Source organism: Microtus ochrogaster, linkage group LG5 (genome assembly GCF_000317375.1).
Source record: "Microtus ochrogaster isolate Prairie Vole_2 linkage group LG5, MicOch1.0, whole genome shotgun sequence".
Taxonomy (NCBI): domain Eukaryota; kingdom Metazoa; phylum Chordata; class Mammalia; order Rodentia; family Cricetidae; genus Microtus; species Microtus ochrogaster.
In genome coordinates, this window is record NC_022031.1 from 42,149,587 (window position 1) to 42,163,223 (window position 13,637).

General features: G+C 50.3%; 2 protein-coding genes across 2 annotated transcripts in view; both read left to right on the forward strand.

Annotated features, from left to right (window-relative positions):
• Galnt12 (polypeptide N-acetylgalactosaminyltransferase 12) overlaps nt 1–5,160 on the forward strand; it is a 21,771-nt gene extending 16,611 nt beyond the window's left edge. The window contains exons 6-8 of the mRNA XM_026786609.1: nt 955–1,131; nt 3,984–4,115; nt 5,071–5,160. Of these exons, the coding sequence (XP_026642410.1) occupies nt 955–1,131; nt 3,984–4,115; nt 5,071–5,160 (399 nt within the window). The remainder of the gene's footprint in view (nt 1–954; nt 1,132–3,983; nt 4,116–5,070) is intronic.
• Col15a1 (collagen type XV alpha 1 chain) overlaps nt 4,043–13,637 on the forward strand; it is a 185,439-nt gene continuing 175,844 nt past the window's right edge. The window contains exons 1-2 of the mRNA XM_026786561.1: nt 4,043–4,115; nt 5,592–5,705. Coding sequence (XP_026642362.1) covers nt 5,641–5,705 — 65 coding nt within the window. The 5' untranslated portion in view covers nt 4,043–4,115; nt 5,592–5,640. The remainder of the gene's footprint in view (nt 4,116–5,591; nt 5,706–13,637) is intronic.

Consider the following 13,637-nt stretch of genomic DNA (forward strand, 5'->3'; position numbering starts at 1 on the left):
GGGGGGGGGGGGGGGGGGACACTGATACTGGGAGTGGGGCTGTGACTTGTATGTGGTCACTCAGAGTCGGTGGCAGAGCTTGGACTGAGATACCAGTGCCCACCTGGAGCTGCTGTCTGGCCAGCTGTGTAGGAGGCAGCCTGTGTGTGGCACACCTGATAACTGCAGGGAACTGTCTAAGAACGGCAGGGTCACAGGTTCCTGTAGAAAGTCAGATGTGATCGATTTAGGTCCAGGCACGGCTGTCTGTGGCAGGCCTTGCTGCCGCCCTGGAGTCCTCCACGGAACCCTAGCGCCTCAGCCATTCCCTCAGCAGCAGCATTTACACGTCTAAGAATCAAAGCTCCGATTTTTAGGAGCTTTGTTTTGTTTTGTGTTTTGTGTTGTTCTGCCCCCCTTGAAAATGGCTAACTGAGAAGAATTTGGCCTCCTCCCTCCCCTAACACGCACACCCTATATTATAAACACCAGATGTTGGTTCAAATTGTCTCTGGGAAAACGAGGTCCCAAATGACCCTGCCTGCTGAGTTTTGGGTGTAATTCTAACAGATTTTCTGCCTCTTCCCTAGGTGTCAGGATACCCTGCCTCTTCTAGAAGCTTCCTCTCTACCTTTCCAACCTCTCTTCTTCCTTGCTGCTTTCTTCTCTCCTGTGACGCCAGGTAATGAAGACATGTTTGACCCACCGAGGAAGTGTGTCGCTGGCGAGGTCTCTCGGCCCTTCCCGGTCAAGTGCATGAACTTTATTGCCTGGGCTTTGGGGTTCTTAGCTCCTGTGGCTTGTCTGTCCCGGGCATGCTTTCTTGCTCTTTCCCTTGTTGTCAAGTGCAGGCTGGCAAGCAGCCTCTGTCCCTGTGAAGGCTGAGCACCTTGGCGGCTGCCGCCTCCTGGCTGCCCTCACTGTGGACCAGCAGCCATTCCTTGCTCACCGTGTGGCCTCTCCTCTCCCTTACAGATCTGGCAGTGTGGTGGCACTCTGGAAACACACCCCTGCTCGCATGTGGGCCACGTGTTCCCCAAGCAAGCTCCCTATTCGCGCAGCAAGGCCCTGGCCAACAGTGTCCGAGCTGCGGAAGTGTGGATGGACGAGTTTAAAGAACTCTACTACCACCGCAATCCCCGGGCTCGCCTGGTGAGTCTCTCCCCACGCGGGCACCACCAGCCTCCTGGGAACCAAGGCCCGTAGTCTGGCTTCTCCAGCAAAGTCGATCTGGTTCTAAGAACAGGGGCCTACTGGGCTGTTCTGATGCAGCGTGGGAAAGCCTAGTCTTCATTCATGCTAATACCCAGTTGATTCTCACTGTCCACAGAGCCATGCAAATCCTGAATCAGTGATTCCATGCCATTGCTCCTAGCACAGTTAGGTTCCCGTGAGACTCAGACACAACAGCTTTGCCAGCCGGTTGGGACTGTTGTTATGTGTATTTCTGTTTCAGGGCACTTAATTTATTATATATCGCTGGTCCATCAGCACTGACCACATGGCCAAGGGCACTGTAACTGATGTCTGAACAGCTCTTACCTAACAAGCATTTTCCCTGTGAGACACATCACAGCCTTCTTTTACCTTTATTTATTAATATGTGCGTGCATGAGTGTATGCATGTGTGTCCCCATGTGAATGTGTGTTCATGTGTGTGTGTGTTTATGCTTAGGTGCATGCATGCATGCATGCATGCCACAGTACTTGTGTTGCGATCAGAGGACAGCTCTGGGGAGTTGCTTCTCTCCTGCTATCATGTGGGTTCCAGGAATCGAACTCATGGTGTCAGGCTTGGTGGCAAGTGCCCTTAATAGCTGAACCATATTGTTGGCCCCACATCACTTCCTTAGATCTAGGAATTCAAGGCTCACTGATTGTGGCGTCAGTGTTGATGACTGGTAAAGTCAGCAACACATGGTGAAAAACAAGGCCCCAATAGATCGTGGAAAAGACACGTGTACGGTGTGAGTGCAGAACAGGAAGGCAGAGTGTGACCTTGTTAGACCTTTCTGGAAGCATATGTGTCGGATGACTTGAAGTATTGCTTATGAATGTCTCTGACGGTGAAAGCACAGAGTTGCAAACCAACCTCGGCCTGCAGGTGAATTTGCAAATACAGAACCAGAGAATAGCCAGGCTTGACTGTGCTGGCATGGCCAGTCCGGGCTGTGTCATGTCATCTGTTGGCCCCCCTCTTTGTAACCAGTGTGGTTGGGTCCACGTGCTTATTCGTCCATAGCTACATTGCTGCCCCCACGGATTCCAGCCACACTGAGCTGAGCCCACATACTGACGGGAGGCCCCGTGAGAGTGAGCCAGCATCTCCCCTTAGGCACATAGCTCAGGGGTCTGCTTCCTTAGGGACCCGTGGATCTGCCCTTTGCTCCCCACAAGGCTTTGGGCCCCTGCCTCTATACCAGCAGCCCCTGCCTCTATACCAGCAAACTAAGTCAGATGCCAGCTTTGCACCCCAGAGGGCCACTTGGCTACACAAGGAGGTCTTCTCCAAGACATCTGTGCTGGCCTTTGATGGGAATTTCTCCTGAGGCCTTCCAGCAGCCCTGCAGGGTAGCTACCAAGTCCTCATTCGATTGATGAAAAATCTGAAGCCCAGGGGGTGGGGGAGGAGGAGGAAGAAGGGAGGGGGAGACTGAGAAACCTGGGGCCTGCAAGCTCCAGGGTGCCTCTCTCTCAGCTCTGCTGAACTCAGGAGCCAACAGTCCAATCTCCTGCATGGTCCTGTGCCTCAGGGACTCCACGGTCATTTGCCTCAGATTCCTCTGTCTTGTCTAGTGCAACAGACTAAAACACCAGTTCCTCACTGCCAGCCATCCTGCAACTCGAGGTCGCTGTTCTTAAAGTGCACCCTGCTCCACACAAGATGTGAGAGGAATGTTGAATGCACCGTGGGCTCAGTGCCTGGTGGGCTGTGTTTGAAGATGGGCTTTGGTCAAAGCTAGGGCACAGTGACTCATTAAAGAAAGGACTTCTGGGACCAGTGAGATGGCTCAGTGGGTAAAAAGGGGCTTGCCACCAAGTCAGAAGACCCGAGTTCAATCCCCGGGATCCACATGGCGGAAGGAAAGAACTGGTTGTCACACACTGTCCTCTGGTCTTTGTATGCACACCATGGCATTTGCACACACGCTCACACAGAATAAATTCAACATTGCTTTAAAAAGAACGGGGGAGTAGAAATTGGAAGTTGACACCCAGACACTTGCTGCCCTTCCTTGGTGTCACTTGTCCGTCTTCAAAAGGGTGACACATTAGAGCAAGGACATTCATATCTCAGTCCTCACTATTGTTCCTGAGTGAGCAGTTGCTGTGCCTCATGGTGGCAGGTTTTATTTACAGAGGGGTTGCCTGTGAAGTCAAACTTCCAGAAGCTTGCTTGCCCCAGCATTGATCTCCCACTACTAAGTGTTCAGCACACATGTGTACTTCACTGTAGTGGGCGTGCAGATCTCTTGTGATAATATCTAGGACCTATGTCTGTGTCTGAGAGTGAATACTCAGATATCAATAATAAGAAGGGCACAGCCTAAGTCATGGCATTCTTCTGGTTGGGCATGAGGATGGACCGTGGTCACAGAGTCCACAATGGTGCATGGTCCGGGATGCTGATGCAGACTTTGCATTTGGCTTGCAAACTCTGACAGTGTGACAGTCTCTTCTGCTTGATGCCTGTAATGTGACTGAACCTGCTCTAATGTGCTATCTAAGGCTGACACGTGATCCTCCCCAAAAGGACAATAGTATCTGGGTTTCTTCATATTTCTGTCCCCTGGGTCTTTCTTTTCGAAATCAACTCCATGCAAGAGTGTGTGAACAGGCCATGGCACACAGACGGAGTTTGGAGGACAATGTGTGGTGTTCAGTTTTCTCCTCGCAAGCCAAGCACTGTGCCGCTTGAACATTCTGTGCCCAGCACCCAGCTTAGCGACATCAGGCAGGATGGCTCCGGGGCCCGTAGGGAATCAACCATTCTGTTTTCTCAGGAACCCTTTGGGGACGTGACGGAGAGGAAAAGGCTTCGGGCCAAGCTCCAGTGTAAAGACTTCCGGTGGTTCCTGGAGACGGTGTACCCAGAACTTCACGTGCCAGAGGACAGGCCTGGCTTCTTCGGGATGGTAAGCGGTGGGCTGTGGCGAGTTGGTTGTTGTCCCATCTTGGGTCTGAAGAATGATCCTGGGGGAGAAAATCCCCATCTGTGGGGACCACAGGCCTCCCCGATCCCAGCCCTCTGGTGTGATGGTGCACTGTCTTTTCCTTTCCCCTTGAGCATCGAATGTCAGGACTGGGAATTGGCAAGGATGGGCTCCCCTTTGTCGTTGTTTAATAAGTGGGGTGTCATGGTGCATGTGGAGATCAAGGAAGAGCTCTCAGGAGTGCTTTCTCTTCTGTCATTTTGTGGGGTCTGGGGACCAGACCTGTGCGGAAGTGCTGGTGCCCATTGAGCATCTCTCCAGTTAATAATTAGTATTCGGGGGTGAGGGGGTGGGGAAAGTCTTAATTTTTGCTAGTATTTTCAGATTGCTTTTAGTCTTAATGGCCCTGACTCAGTAGTCATTCCCAACCCTTAGGAACCACAGAAGCAATTGTGGAGGCACAAGTCTCCCTTCCAGTATTTCTGAAAACGTTGAAGAAATGTTTATGGAACAAGGGCAGCTAAGACAAGAGTCTTGCTTTTGCTGGGAGGTAGACTATCTCATGTGGGCTTTTCTGCTGTTGCTTGTCTGAAGAGCTGGTGTTTCATTTTGGATAACTGCAAAGCCAGGCTTTAGTGTTCTGTTTTGGATATGAAAATGTTCAAATGTACCAAAACCCAGAAATGATGCGTCTTGTCCCTGCGATTCTCAAATATCCAAGACTCTGTTCCTCCTGCTTCCTCCCCCTTGTCCCGCCATTGGCGTTTTCGTCTACTGGGCCAGACCCCAGGTGTCATGTCTTTCATGCCTGTGCACTTGGGTGTACATCTTTGTAACTGTGGCCCCATCTTAGGAATTAGACCATTACCATGGCCCGCTATTGAGCCACTAAGCCTTGCTGCTGTTCACGCTGCCATTGTAATGCCCACTACTCCAGTTTCTGAGGATGCTCACGGGGTGGCTGCAGGTCCTAGTGGGACTCTCCACACTGGGTCGGACTGTCATGTCTTGCTTCAGAAATCTCTGAGCCCAGGTCACACCTCCGCATTTCCTCATCAATGACTGCTTTTACCATGCTGAGAAAACAAAGCAAACAAAAACAAAACCAGGCTCTGTTGTCTGTGGAGTGTTCCCACTCATGGTGCTGTCTGTAAGCTGCAGCTCTCTCCTCCATCTCTCTTTACCCGGGAAGTGAGGTCATGACCCAGAGACATTCGGGCCAGGGCAGCGATAAGGCTGTGGCTGAGAAATAGAGATGTGGGCTTTCAGGCCAGGGGTTTGTCGTCTTAAACTGGGGCCAAGTTCCCAGCTGTTGTCTACACGGGAGCGCATAATGACCAGAAAGAGCTGGACAGTGGGGAAGGGCTCATTTCCCTGGGGTGGTTGCCGGGGTCTCCCCACTAAAGTCACTTGGTGTGTAGAAATCCAGACCAGGTGTCACCTTTGTGTCTTGTTTAGCTCCAGAACAAGGGACTCAAAGGGTACTGCCTTGACTATAACCCTCCCAATGAAAACCAAGTCGATGGCCACCAGGTCCTTCTGTACCTCTGCCATGGGATGGGGCAGAACCAGGTAGGTGTGGGCCTCAAGGGGCAAGGGGGGCAAGCTTTGCCAGTCTTCTTTATAAAATACTTTTTAATTGTATTTATTTACTTATTTACTTGTATATGTATGTGTGTCCATGTGCCTACAATGTGTGTGTGTATGTGAGAGAGGCGGGGGGAGGGGAATGCTGGCTGGATTCTGTTCTCTGCTTCTCCCATGTGGGTCCCAGGGAGAGAGCTCGGGCCATTAGATCCTTTTCTAGCAGACCCGTCTCACCAGCCCTCTGTGTGCTCTTCAGGAAATTGAATATTTGGGTTTGGTTTTTGTCTTTCCTGTTGGACTCCCACTCAGAGGCAGAGCACTAGCCCAGCGTGTGGGACTCGCTGGTGTCTGTTACTTGGAGTCGGCATTACAGAAAGAACCCAAGGGCGTGAGGTCTTATTCGGGCTCCGGGTTTCAGAGGGTTCAGCTCATGGTGGCTTGGCCCTGGGTGTCTGAGCAGAACGTCATGGTAACAGGAAGTGAGCTGGAGAGAGCAGTTCACGTCCTGGGATTGGGAGAGAGAAAGGGAGGGTAGTGGAGGACAGGATGTGATCCCAAGGACATCCCCCAAGCTTGGCTTCCTCCAGCGAAGTCTGCTCTTCCCCTGCGCCACCTGCCAGCGGTACATCACTTTAGGGATCCATCAGAGGGTGATAATACAGAAAGTAGAGAGGAGTAGGGGACGAGCCTCAGAGGGACAACTGAGATGAACGTATGTTTTCTTCCCTCCAGTGTTGGCGTGAAAGCTGTGGGTTGTGTGCTATCAGTAGTTACAGCGCTGCTTTCATGTTGCTTCCGCCTAGTTGTGTATATCTTGTCAGATGTCTTTTGAAGGCGACCCTTCATGTTTCCTCTTGATCTTTGATTTGATGCTTTTATTATTGTCTAATAAACTGGTTGTCTGCCTCTCTGTTTCCATCATTGGAAGTAACTCTGTCACCAACTTGGATCAGAAAGAAGAAAATTAGATCCTTTCCATTTTTTAAAAGATCACGTGTGTGTACATGTGTGTGTACATGTGTGTGCACGTGTGTGTGCGTGTGTACATGTGTGCATGTATGTGCATGTGCGCATGTGTGTACATGTGTGTGCGCGTGCGTACATGTGTGTGTACATGTGGGCGTGCATGTGTGTACATGTGTGTGCATGTGCGTACATATGTGTACAGGTGTGTACATGTGTGCGCATGTGTGTACGTGTGCGTTCATGTGTGTGCATGTGTGTACATGTGTGTGCGTGTGTGTGCGTGTGTGTGCGTACATGTGTGTACGTGTGCGTGTGTGTGTACGTGAGCATGCATAAGCCATGAAACAAAGGTGAAGGTCAGAGGACAGCTTGTGAGAGTTGGTTCTCTCCTTCTACTTTGTGGGTTCTGGGGTTTGAACTCGGGTCACCAGGCTTGGTGGCGAGCACCTTCAACTGTGAGCCAGCTTCAGAGTTAATTCTTAAATAAAATAGGTTTTGATTCATGGTGTATCAAAAACAGTGTTGGGTGGGGCCTGGGTAGATCCTTCTGGTTGAAGTGCTGTGGGTTAGGCTGGGCAGAGAGGCTCAGTTTTAGGGTTTCTGAGGCCTAGAGCGGGAGAGGCCTAGGAAAGGAGGTTCATGTGTCAGGTGGCTCACCACCAGGATGCAGAGAGAGGATGGGTTGATTTGGGACCCGAGAGCTTCCCTGCTCTGGGGAGCCCCAGACACCTGGAGATGGAGAGATGGAGACACAGCATTTTCTCTCACTCCTATTGAGTTTGACCATAAGCCTCCTCCTAGCCTGAACTTCCAAACTTCCATCACTCTGCTCCACCCGCCTCCAGCCTTAGATTATCTGGGTTCTTCAACACTTCTTAGTATCCTGCTCGTCCAAGCTGATGGTATCCATCTAGGACCCTCGGAATTCAGGCCCATCTCATCCCAATCCTCTTAAGAAATGGACGGAGAAGCATTGTACCATGTGCCTTGGAACCACCTGTATTAGAGGCAGGAAAAGGCGCCTTGTCAAAAGAAGTATAGCTTCTTGGGCCCTTGTGAGAGGGAAAGAACCCTCATTCCCACTATGCAGTGGGACCAGGGACCGGGATATTTCCCAGGTATTGTAGAGAGTTGCCAGGCACACCGGAGTACAAAATAGGTTGCCTGGGATGAGAGACATCTTTTATGGGGTGGGGTAGGGTGTTAAGCCAGGACCTGGCCCACATTAATCAGATGCTCTACCACTGAGCTGTACCCCATCCCCCAAATCTTCCAGGCCTTTTTAACAGCCATTTAAATGGAAGAGAAAGAGAGTGAGTCCAAGGAGAATTGGCTGCAATTGGCTGCTCAAGGTTGCAGCCAGCCCCTAAGACAGGTCCATTTTCTTTCCCACTAACAACCTACCTTCACTGTCTAGTAAATGGATTGTGCAAGAGAGGAACGCTCTACTTCACGGACCAAGCGCTGTGTTAGAGGCCAGCTCAGCACCCCAGGACACCTGGAGCCCTAACACAGTCTTGGCGGTGGTGGGGTGGGGTGGTGGTGGTCCAATCCACCCCACTCATTCCCCCTAAATCAGTGATTCTCAACCTTCCTGGTGTTGCGATCCTTCAATACAGTTCCTCATGTTGGAACCCCAGCCATACAATTATTTTCGTTGCTACTTCATAACTGTAATCGTGCTCACGTTATGAATCGTGATGTGGATATCTGATATGCAGGTTGAGAACTGCTGCCCTAGATGGTCTTGCTCAGGGTGTCTTCTTCCACACCGCAAGGTAAACTGACACATGTTGGTCACCCTGTTGTTAGTTTTTCGAGTACACATCCCAGAAAGAAATACGCTACAACACCCGCCAGCCCGAGGCCTGCATAGCTGTGGAGGAAGGGAAGGATACCCTTGTCATGCACCTCTGCAAGGACACTGTCCCGGAGAATCAGGAGTTCATCCTACACGAGGTCAGTGAGTGTGCAACCCTCTGCCATCCCTCCCGGTCTGTAAGACAGCGTGGAAGCCAGGCGTGCTCTCTAGCCTGGTCCCAGTGGGTCTCAGACACTGGAAACCTCACTCTGGAGGGGACTATAGGGTCAGTCTATGGCTTCTGGTGACAGTGGGACTTTCTTCTCTTTCAGTGTTTTACACATGTGCTACAGCAGGTTGTAATAGAAAGCAGAGCGGTCACAAATGTATGGGAGTGAGGTGGCGTTGTTAATTCAAGTGCCATAATGGTGTAAGTGCCGGGACATAAGCTTAGACCCAAGCGTGAATCACCCTGCTTCTCTGAGCCTCTTTGCCCTCGCTCTGAAATGGGCTTGTTAATAGCAGCCCTGTCCTGCTCTGGAAGGACTCGGTGGGTTCCCAGGGCTTCCTGTGGAAGCTGAGGCCCTACAGAGAGAGACTCGTGGAGGTAACCAAGCAGACACTCTGGGATGGAGCTGGCTTTCCAGATACTATTGAATGAGAGTTTGATGCCATTGCACACCTAGAAGGCACAGGCCTTCAGCCCATTTGCAGCAGGCTTGTGGTAAGACAAAGTGCTGGAGGAAATAAGTCCGAACAAAAATGAGTTATCTTTCAGTATCTATTCCCGACTGGCCACAGGGATAGACAGAGATTGCTCCGCATTGCTCAGAATTGGTTGTTCTGAAATCCCACTCCAAGTCGAAATATGTCATAGTAAATAGTGGAGTTTGCAGGCTCCCAGGAGAGCTGAGGCCTGCAATGTTGCCTGTTTGACAGAAGAAAATAAGAGCTGGGCATGGTAGCAACTCCTCTAATCCTAGCACTCAGGAAGCTGAGGCAGGAGGATTTTGAGTTCCAGAGCAGCAAAGCCCTGTTTTAAATGAAAATAAAATAAATTAGAAAGACTGATCCTCACACCCCACAGTCTGTTACCCTCGTCTCTTTTCATTTGTCATCCATAGTAAGCATTAGGAATTTCACTGTAGGGCTGGAGAGATGGCTCAGTAGATAAAGCACTTGTCATATGACCAAGAGGACAGGAGTTCAGATCTCCAGTACCCGCATAAAGGACAAAGGGTGTGACAGCCACATGGGAGGCAGCACTTGGGAGTCAGAGGTAGGGGATCCCCAGAACAAACCGACCAAGTAAATTGGTGAAGTTGAGATTCAGGAGGGACCCTATCTCAAGCAAAGAAGGTGGGGGTGATACCATGTCTTCCTCTGGTCTCTGCATTGCACATATGCCTATGAGAACACACACATGCATGCACACACATACATATTTATACACACACACAAATAATTTTACATTAAAATTCTGTGATCTCTTAAGTAAATTTGCATAGAAGGCTGGCCAGAGAGATACTTTAGGGAGTTGCTTACTTTTAGCTTCCTAGGGAGGCAACTTGGGTGGGGGTGGGGATCCTGGAAGGGTTGGGGTCAGCAGCATCTTAGCTGTTGACTAGTCCTGTCCCCCAGAACTGGGAGGTTATGTGTTCTGTCAGGGCCTTTGTTAAATTCCTTACGGGGTACAGCTTATACAACGAGAGAGAGGGACAAGATATACAGCAAAGAGAGACTCCCCATGCCCTAGGCAAGAGTGTGGAGAGAGAAGCAAGGCCATTAAAGATGGCCACACCTTGTGAAGCTGGTACCAGTAGAGAACCCACTGCCTCTCACGCAGGCTAGGAACAGGTGACCAGGTTACTCATCTGGCTGCAGCCAAGTGAGGAGTATGGACAGGTGTCCTGACTCTGTTAAAATGCTCAGGAGGAGGAAGCCGTCAGGGATGGAGTTAGGTAATGAAGAGGCACAGGGGAGGTAAATAAAGGATCTCGGTTGTGATTTCATTGAGCAAGCTAGAAGCGCTGACCCATCCTCTTGAGTAGCCAGCAGGTGGCGCTGTTTCGCGTGGCTGACATGTTCTGAAAGGCTCAAAATCGCTCCCTGGGATCTTCATTCAAAACCTGCCTTGCAGGAGCCGAGGCTTTTCTGAGGAGTCACTAAGTCATCTTGAACATGCCACGTCTGTTGTCATTTGTAGGACGGCACTTTAGTTCACAAGCAGACCGGGAAATGTGTCAAAGCCGCACAGAAGGAGCTTGGCCAAGACTTTGCCCCACTCTTGCGGGACTGCACCAACTCAGACAAACAGAAATGGTTCTTCAAGGAACACGTGTGATCGCGCGCGTCGCCTTGTCAAGGAAGGAGCCCACCCTGGCCGTGGACTCTGCACCCAGTAAGGTGGAGGAAGTACATGGTTGCCATTTGTGAATATGTTGGTTTTCATAAGAATGTGAATAAGCTTTGTACAGGCTTTGAAAACTCTGAAAATGTCTCCCAGTACCCTGTTTTCTAAGGGCAATCCTAAGAGGTTACCTTTGGTATTTGGAAAGGTTAATTATGATATTTTTTTTTCTATCAAGATGTGCCTTTCACAATTGTGCCTTTTATTCTCACTAACCAAAAGGTAAATAGTTTATTTTGGTATTTATGAAGATTCCCAGGTCGCACAAACGGATAATACCTCAAATGTCGAGTTAGCGTTTTCTCAGTGGGCTGAGATGGACACTAGAAACCTTGCGTTGATTTCTTCCAGTGCGAGCTAGATGAGACGGTCTACATTTATATTATAATAAAGAATGCTGTTTGCTTACGTGTTGCTGCCACAGCCAAAATGATCGTCATGTTCGTATTGACCCAAACAGACTAGCCACGTCTGAAACTTCAGAGAAACAATATGGCGTACCAGGATCACCCAGACTTGAGAGTGTATTTCCAGCAGATGCCTGGTGGGAGGGTGACCAGTGACTTTCAGTAGTGCTTAGCCGCTGTGACTTTAAGACATGTTTGTGTCACTTGTCATTTTTATCACCCGGTAGTGCCAGGGAGAAATGCGACATTCTACACGAAACTCAGTTTTCTAGTTGCTTCTTAAATAGTATTTGATTGTTTAACCCAGCGCAAGAGCTTGTGATGAGGCAGCTGCTGTGGCTGTTGCCCCAAAGTCCCCATGTCTGGGTGATCCTAGATCAGCTCCTGGAGCTCGTCAACTTGTTATAGCCAATAGGAACAATTAAGAATACCATCAGTGAGCTCGGGGTGTAGGTCAGTTGTAGGGTGCCTGCCTAAGCATGCACAAGGCCCTGTGTTCAATCCCCAGCACCCCATGTTTTTTAAAATAGGCTTGGTGGCACACCCCTAATCCCAGCACTTAGGAAGTGGAGGTAGGAGGATCAGAAGTTCAGGGTTATCACCGGCTACACAGAGAGTTTGAGGTCAGCCTGGGCTACAGGAGACCCTGCATCAAGAAAGCCTCAGTGAGAAGGCAGACTGCGGATCTTAGTTTTGTCCCCGTCCGTTGTAGAAACACACATACATGATCCATTAAAAAGTGTCACCTCGCCGGGCGATGGTGGCACACGCCTTTAATCCCAGCACTCGGGAGGCAGAGGCAGGCGGATGTCTGTGAGTTCGAGACCAGCTCTGGTCTACAGAGAGAGTTCCAGGACAGGCTCCAAAGCCACAGAGAAACCCTGTCTCGAAAAACCAAAAAAAAAAAAAAAAAAGTGTCACCTCATATCTCTAGCTCTTCTCTCAAGCATTCTATCCTGAGGAGCTCCTTCTAGAGTGAGGCTAACAGTTCCTCAGTAACAGATCTGCTTTGTCTGAATCCACCTCTGCACCTTAACTGCTCCGTACTTCCAGTTTATGTGAATGAGATGAAGATCATGAACTGAGTTTGAGGCAGGGGATTAGCCGTTTGGGGCATGTGAGAGGGGCTCTGAGATGTTAGCTTTGATTCCCTCCCTGCCCCCACCTTTTTTTGCATGTGTGTATAGTATGTGTATGTGCATGTTCACGTATCTGCAACACGTGTGTAGAGGTCAGTTTGGCTTCAGGTGTCTTCCTTGATCATTCTCTGCAGCCCTCCATGCTGGCCAGGCTTTTCTGGGAAACCATCCTCAGATGCTCACTCGTTCATGTCAAGCACCCTGTCCATTGGGCCATCCCACCCCTTTAACGTCTCAGAACCATCCCATGTATACGTAAAGCACCATGCATGCAAGCAGGTGTTTGTTCAGAAAGCACACACAAAGTAGTACACTTGTTTTCTCTTTAAGGATTAGGCAGCTCTTGAGCAGGCGGGAGTGTGGGGTGGGGCAGCTCCTCGGCTCAGCTCTCAGGCCGAGGGCAGGGTGGGCCTGACCTTCCCCTGGTCCTGCTGTGGAGACTTGGCAGGTCAGGGGAGGGACCACTGTTTGCTTCCTTCTGGCTTCTGTAGTGTGGAGGGTCAGGTGGCTGGTGTAGGGGGAGGCCCCTTTTCAAGCACAGGGAAACAGCCTGGGTGGGCCAGACGCGGAGCTGGCGTCCCCAACTGCACCCAGAGTGTGGGAGGCTGCACCTGTGTCTGTGCACATCACAGGCATGGCAGCCAACTGGCCTGGATTGCGGAGTCAGCTCACTGACGCCTTCCACCAGGAGCAGCAAGCTTAGTGCTCGAGAAGATCCGGAAAATAATCTGATTTTTGGACACATTACAGTACTTGAGGAGGCTTTCCCTGCCGTGTTGAGTGAAGGGTCTAAAAAAGGCCACACGAATGTGAGGCAGTTCCCCCAATAGTCTGGCCTTGGGCAGGTGTGGATGCCATGCTGGTCTGCAGAGTTGCTGAGACAGATTGCCTTGGGTCCTAGGATTCTATTTCTTCTTCCCCTTTAGAGTTCTCAGGAGAGTGTCACCCCTAGCCTGGCCTTGCTGGCACTCTGGGTGTTTGATGGTGGATGGATGGTTACCATATGTTTTGCATGGGTGATGTCTGTATCCCGGAGGACAGTCTGATTCCCAAGTGAGCAAGTGCCCCTTTCACAGAATTTGTTTCTATTGGCAGATGACTGTGGCCCTTTTCTCCCTTGGGTCTAATATAATCTATCAAGATTGCTGTTCTCTGGGAGAGCCCTGACCTGGGTAGAAACAAGTTAGCATTAGG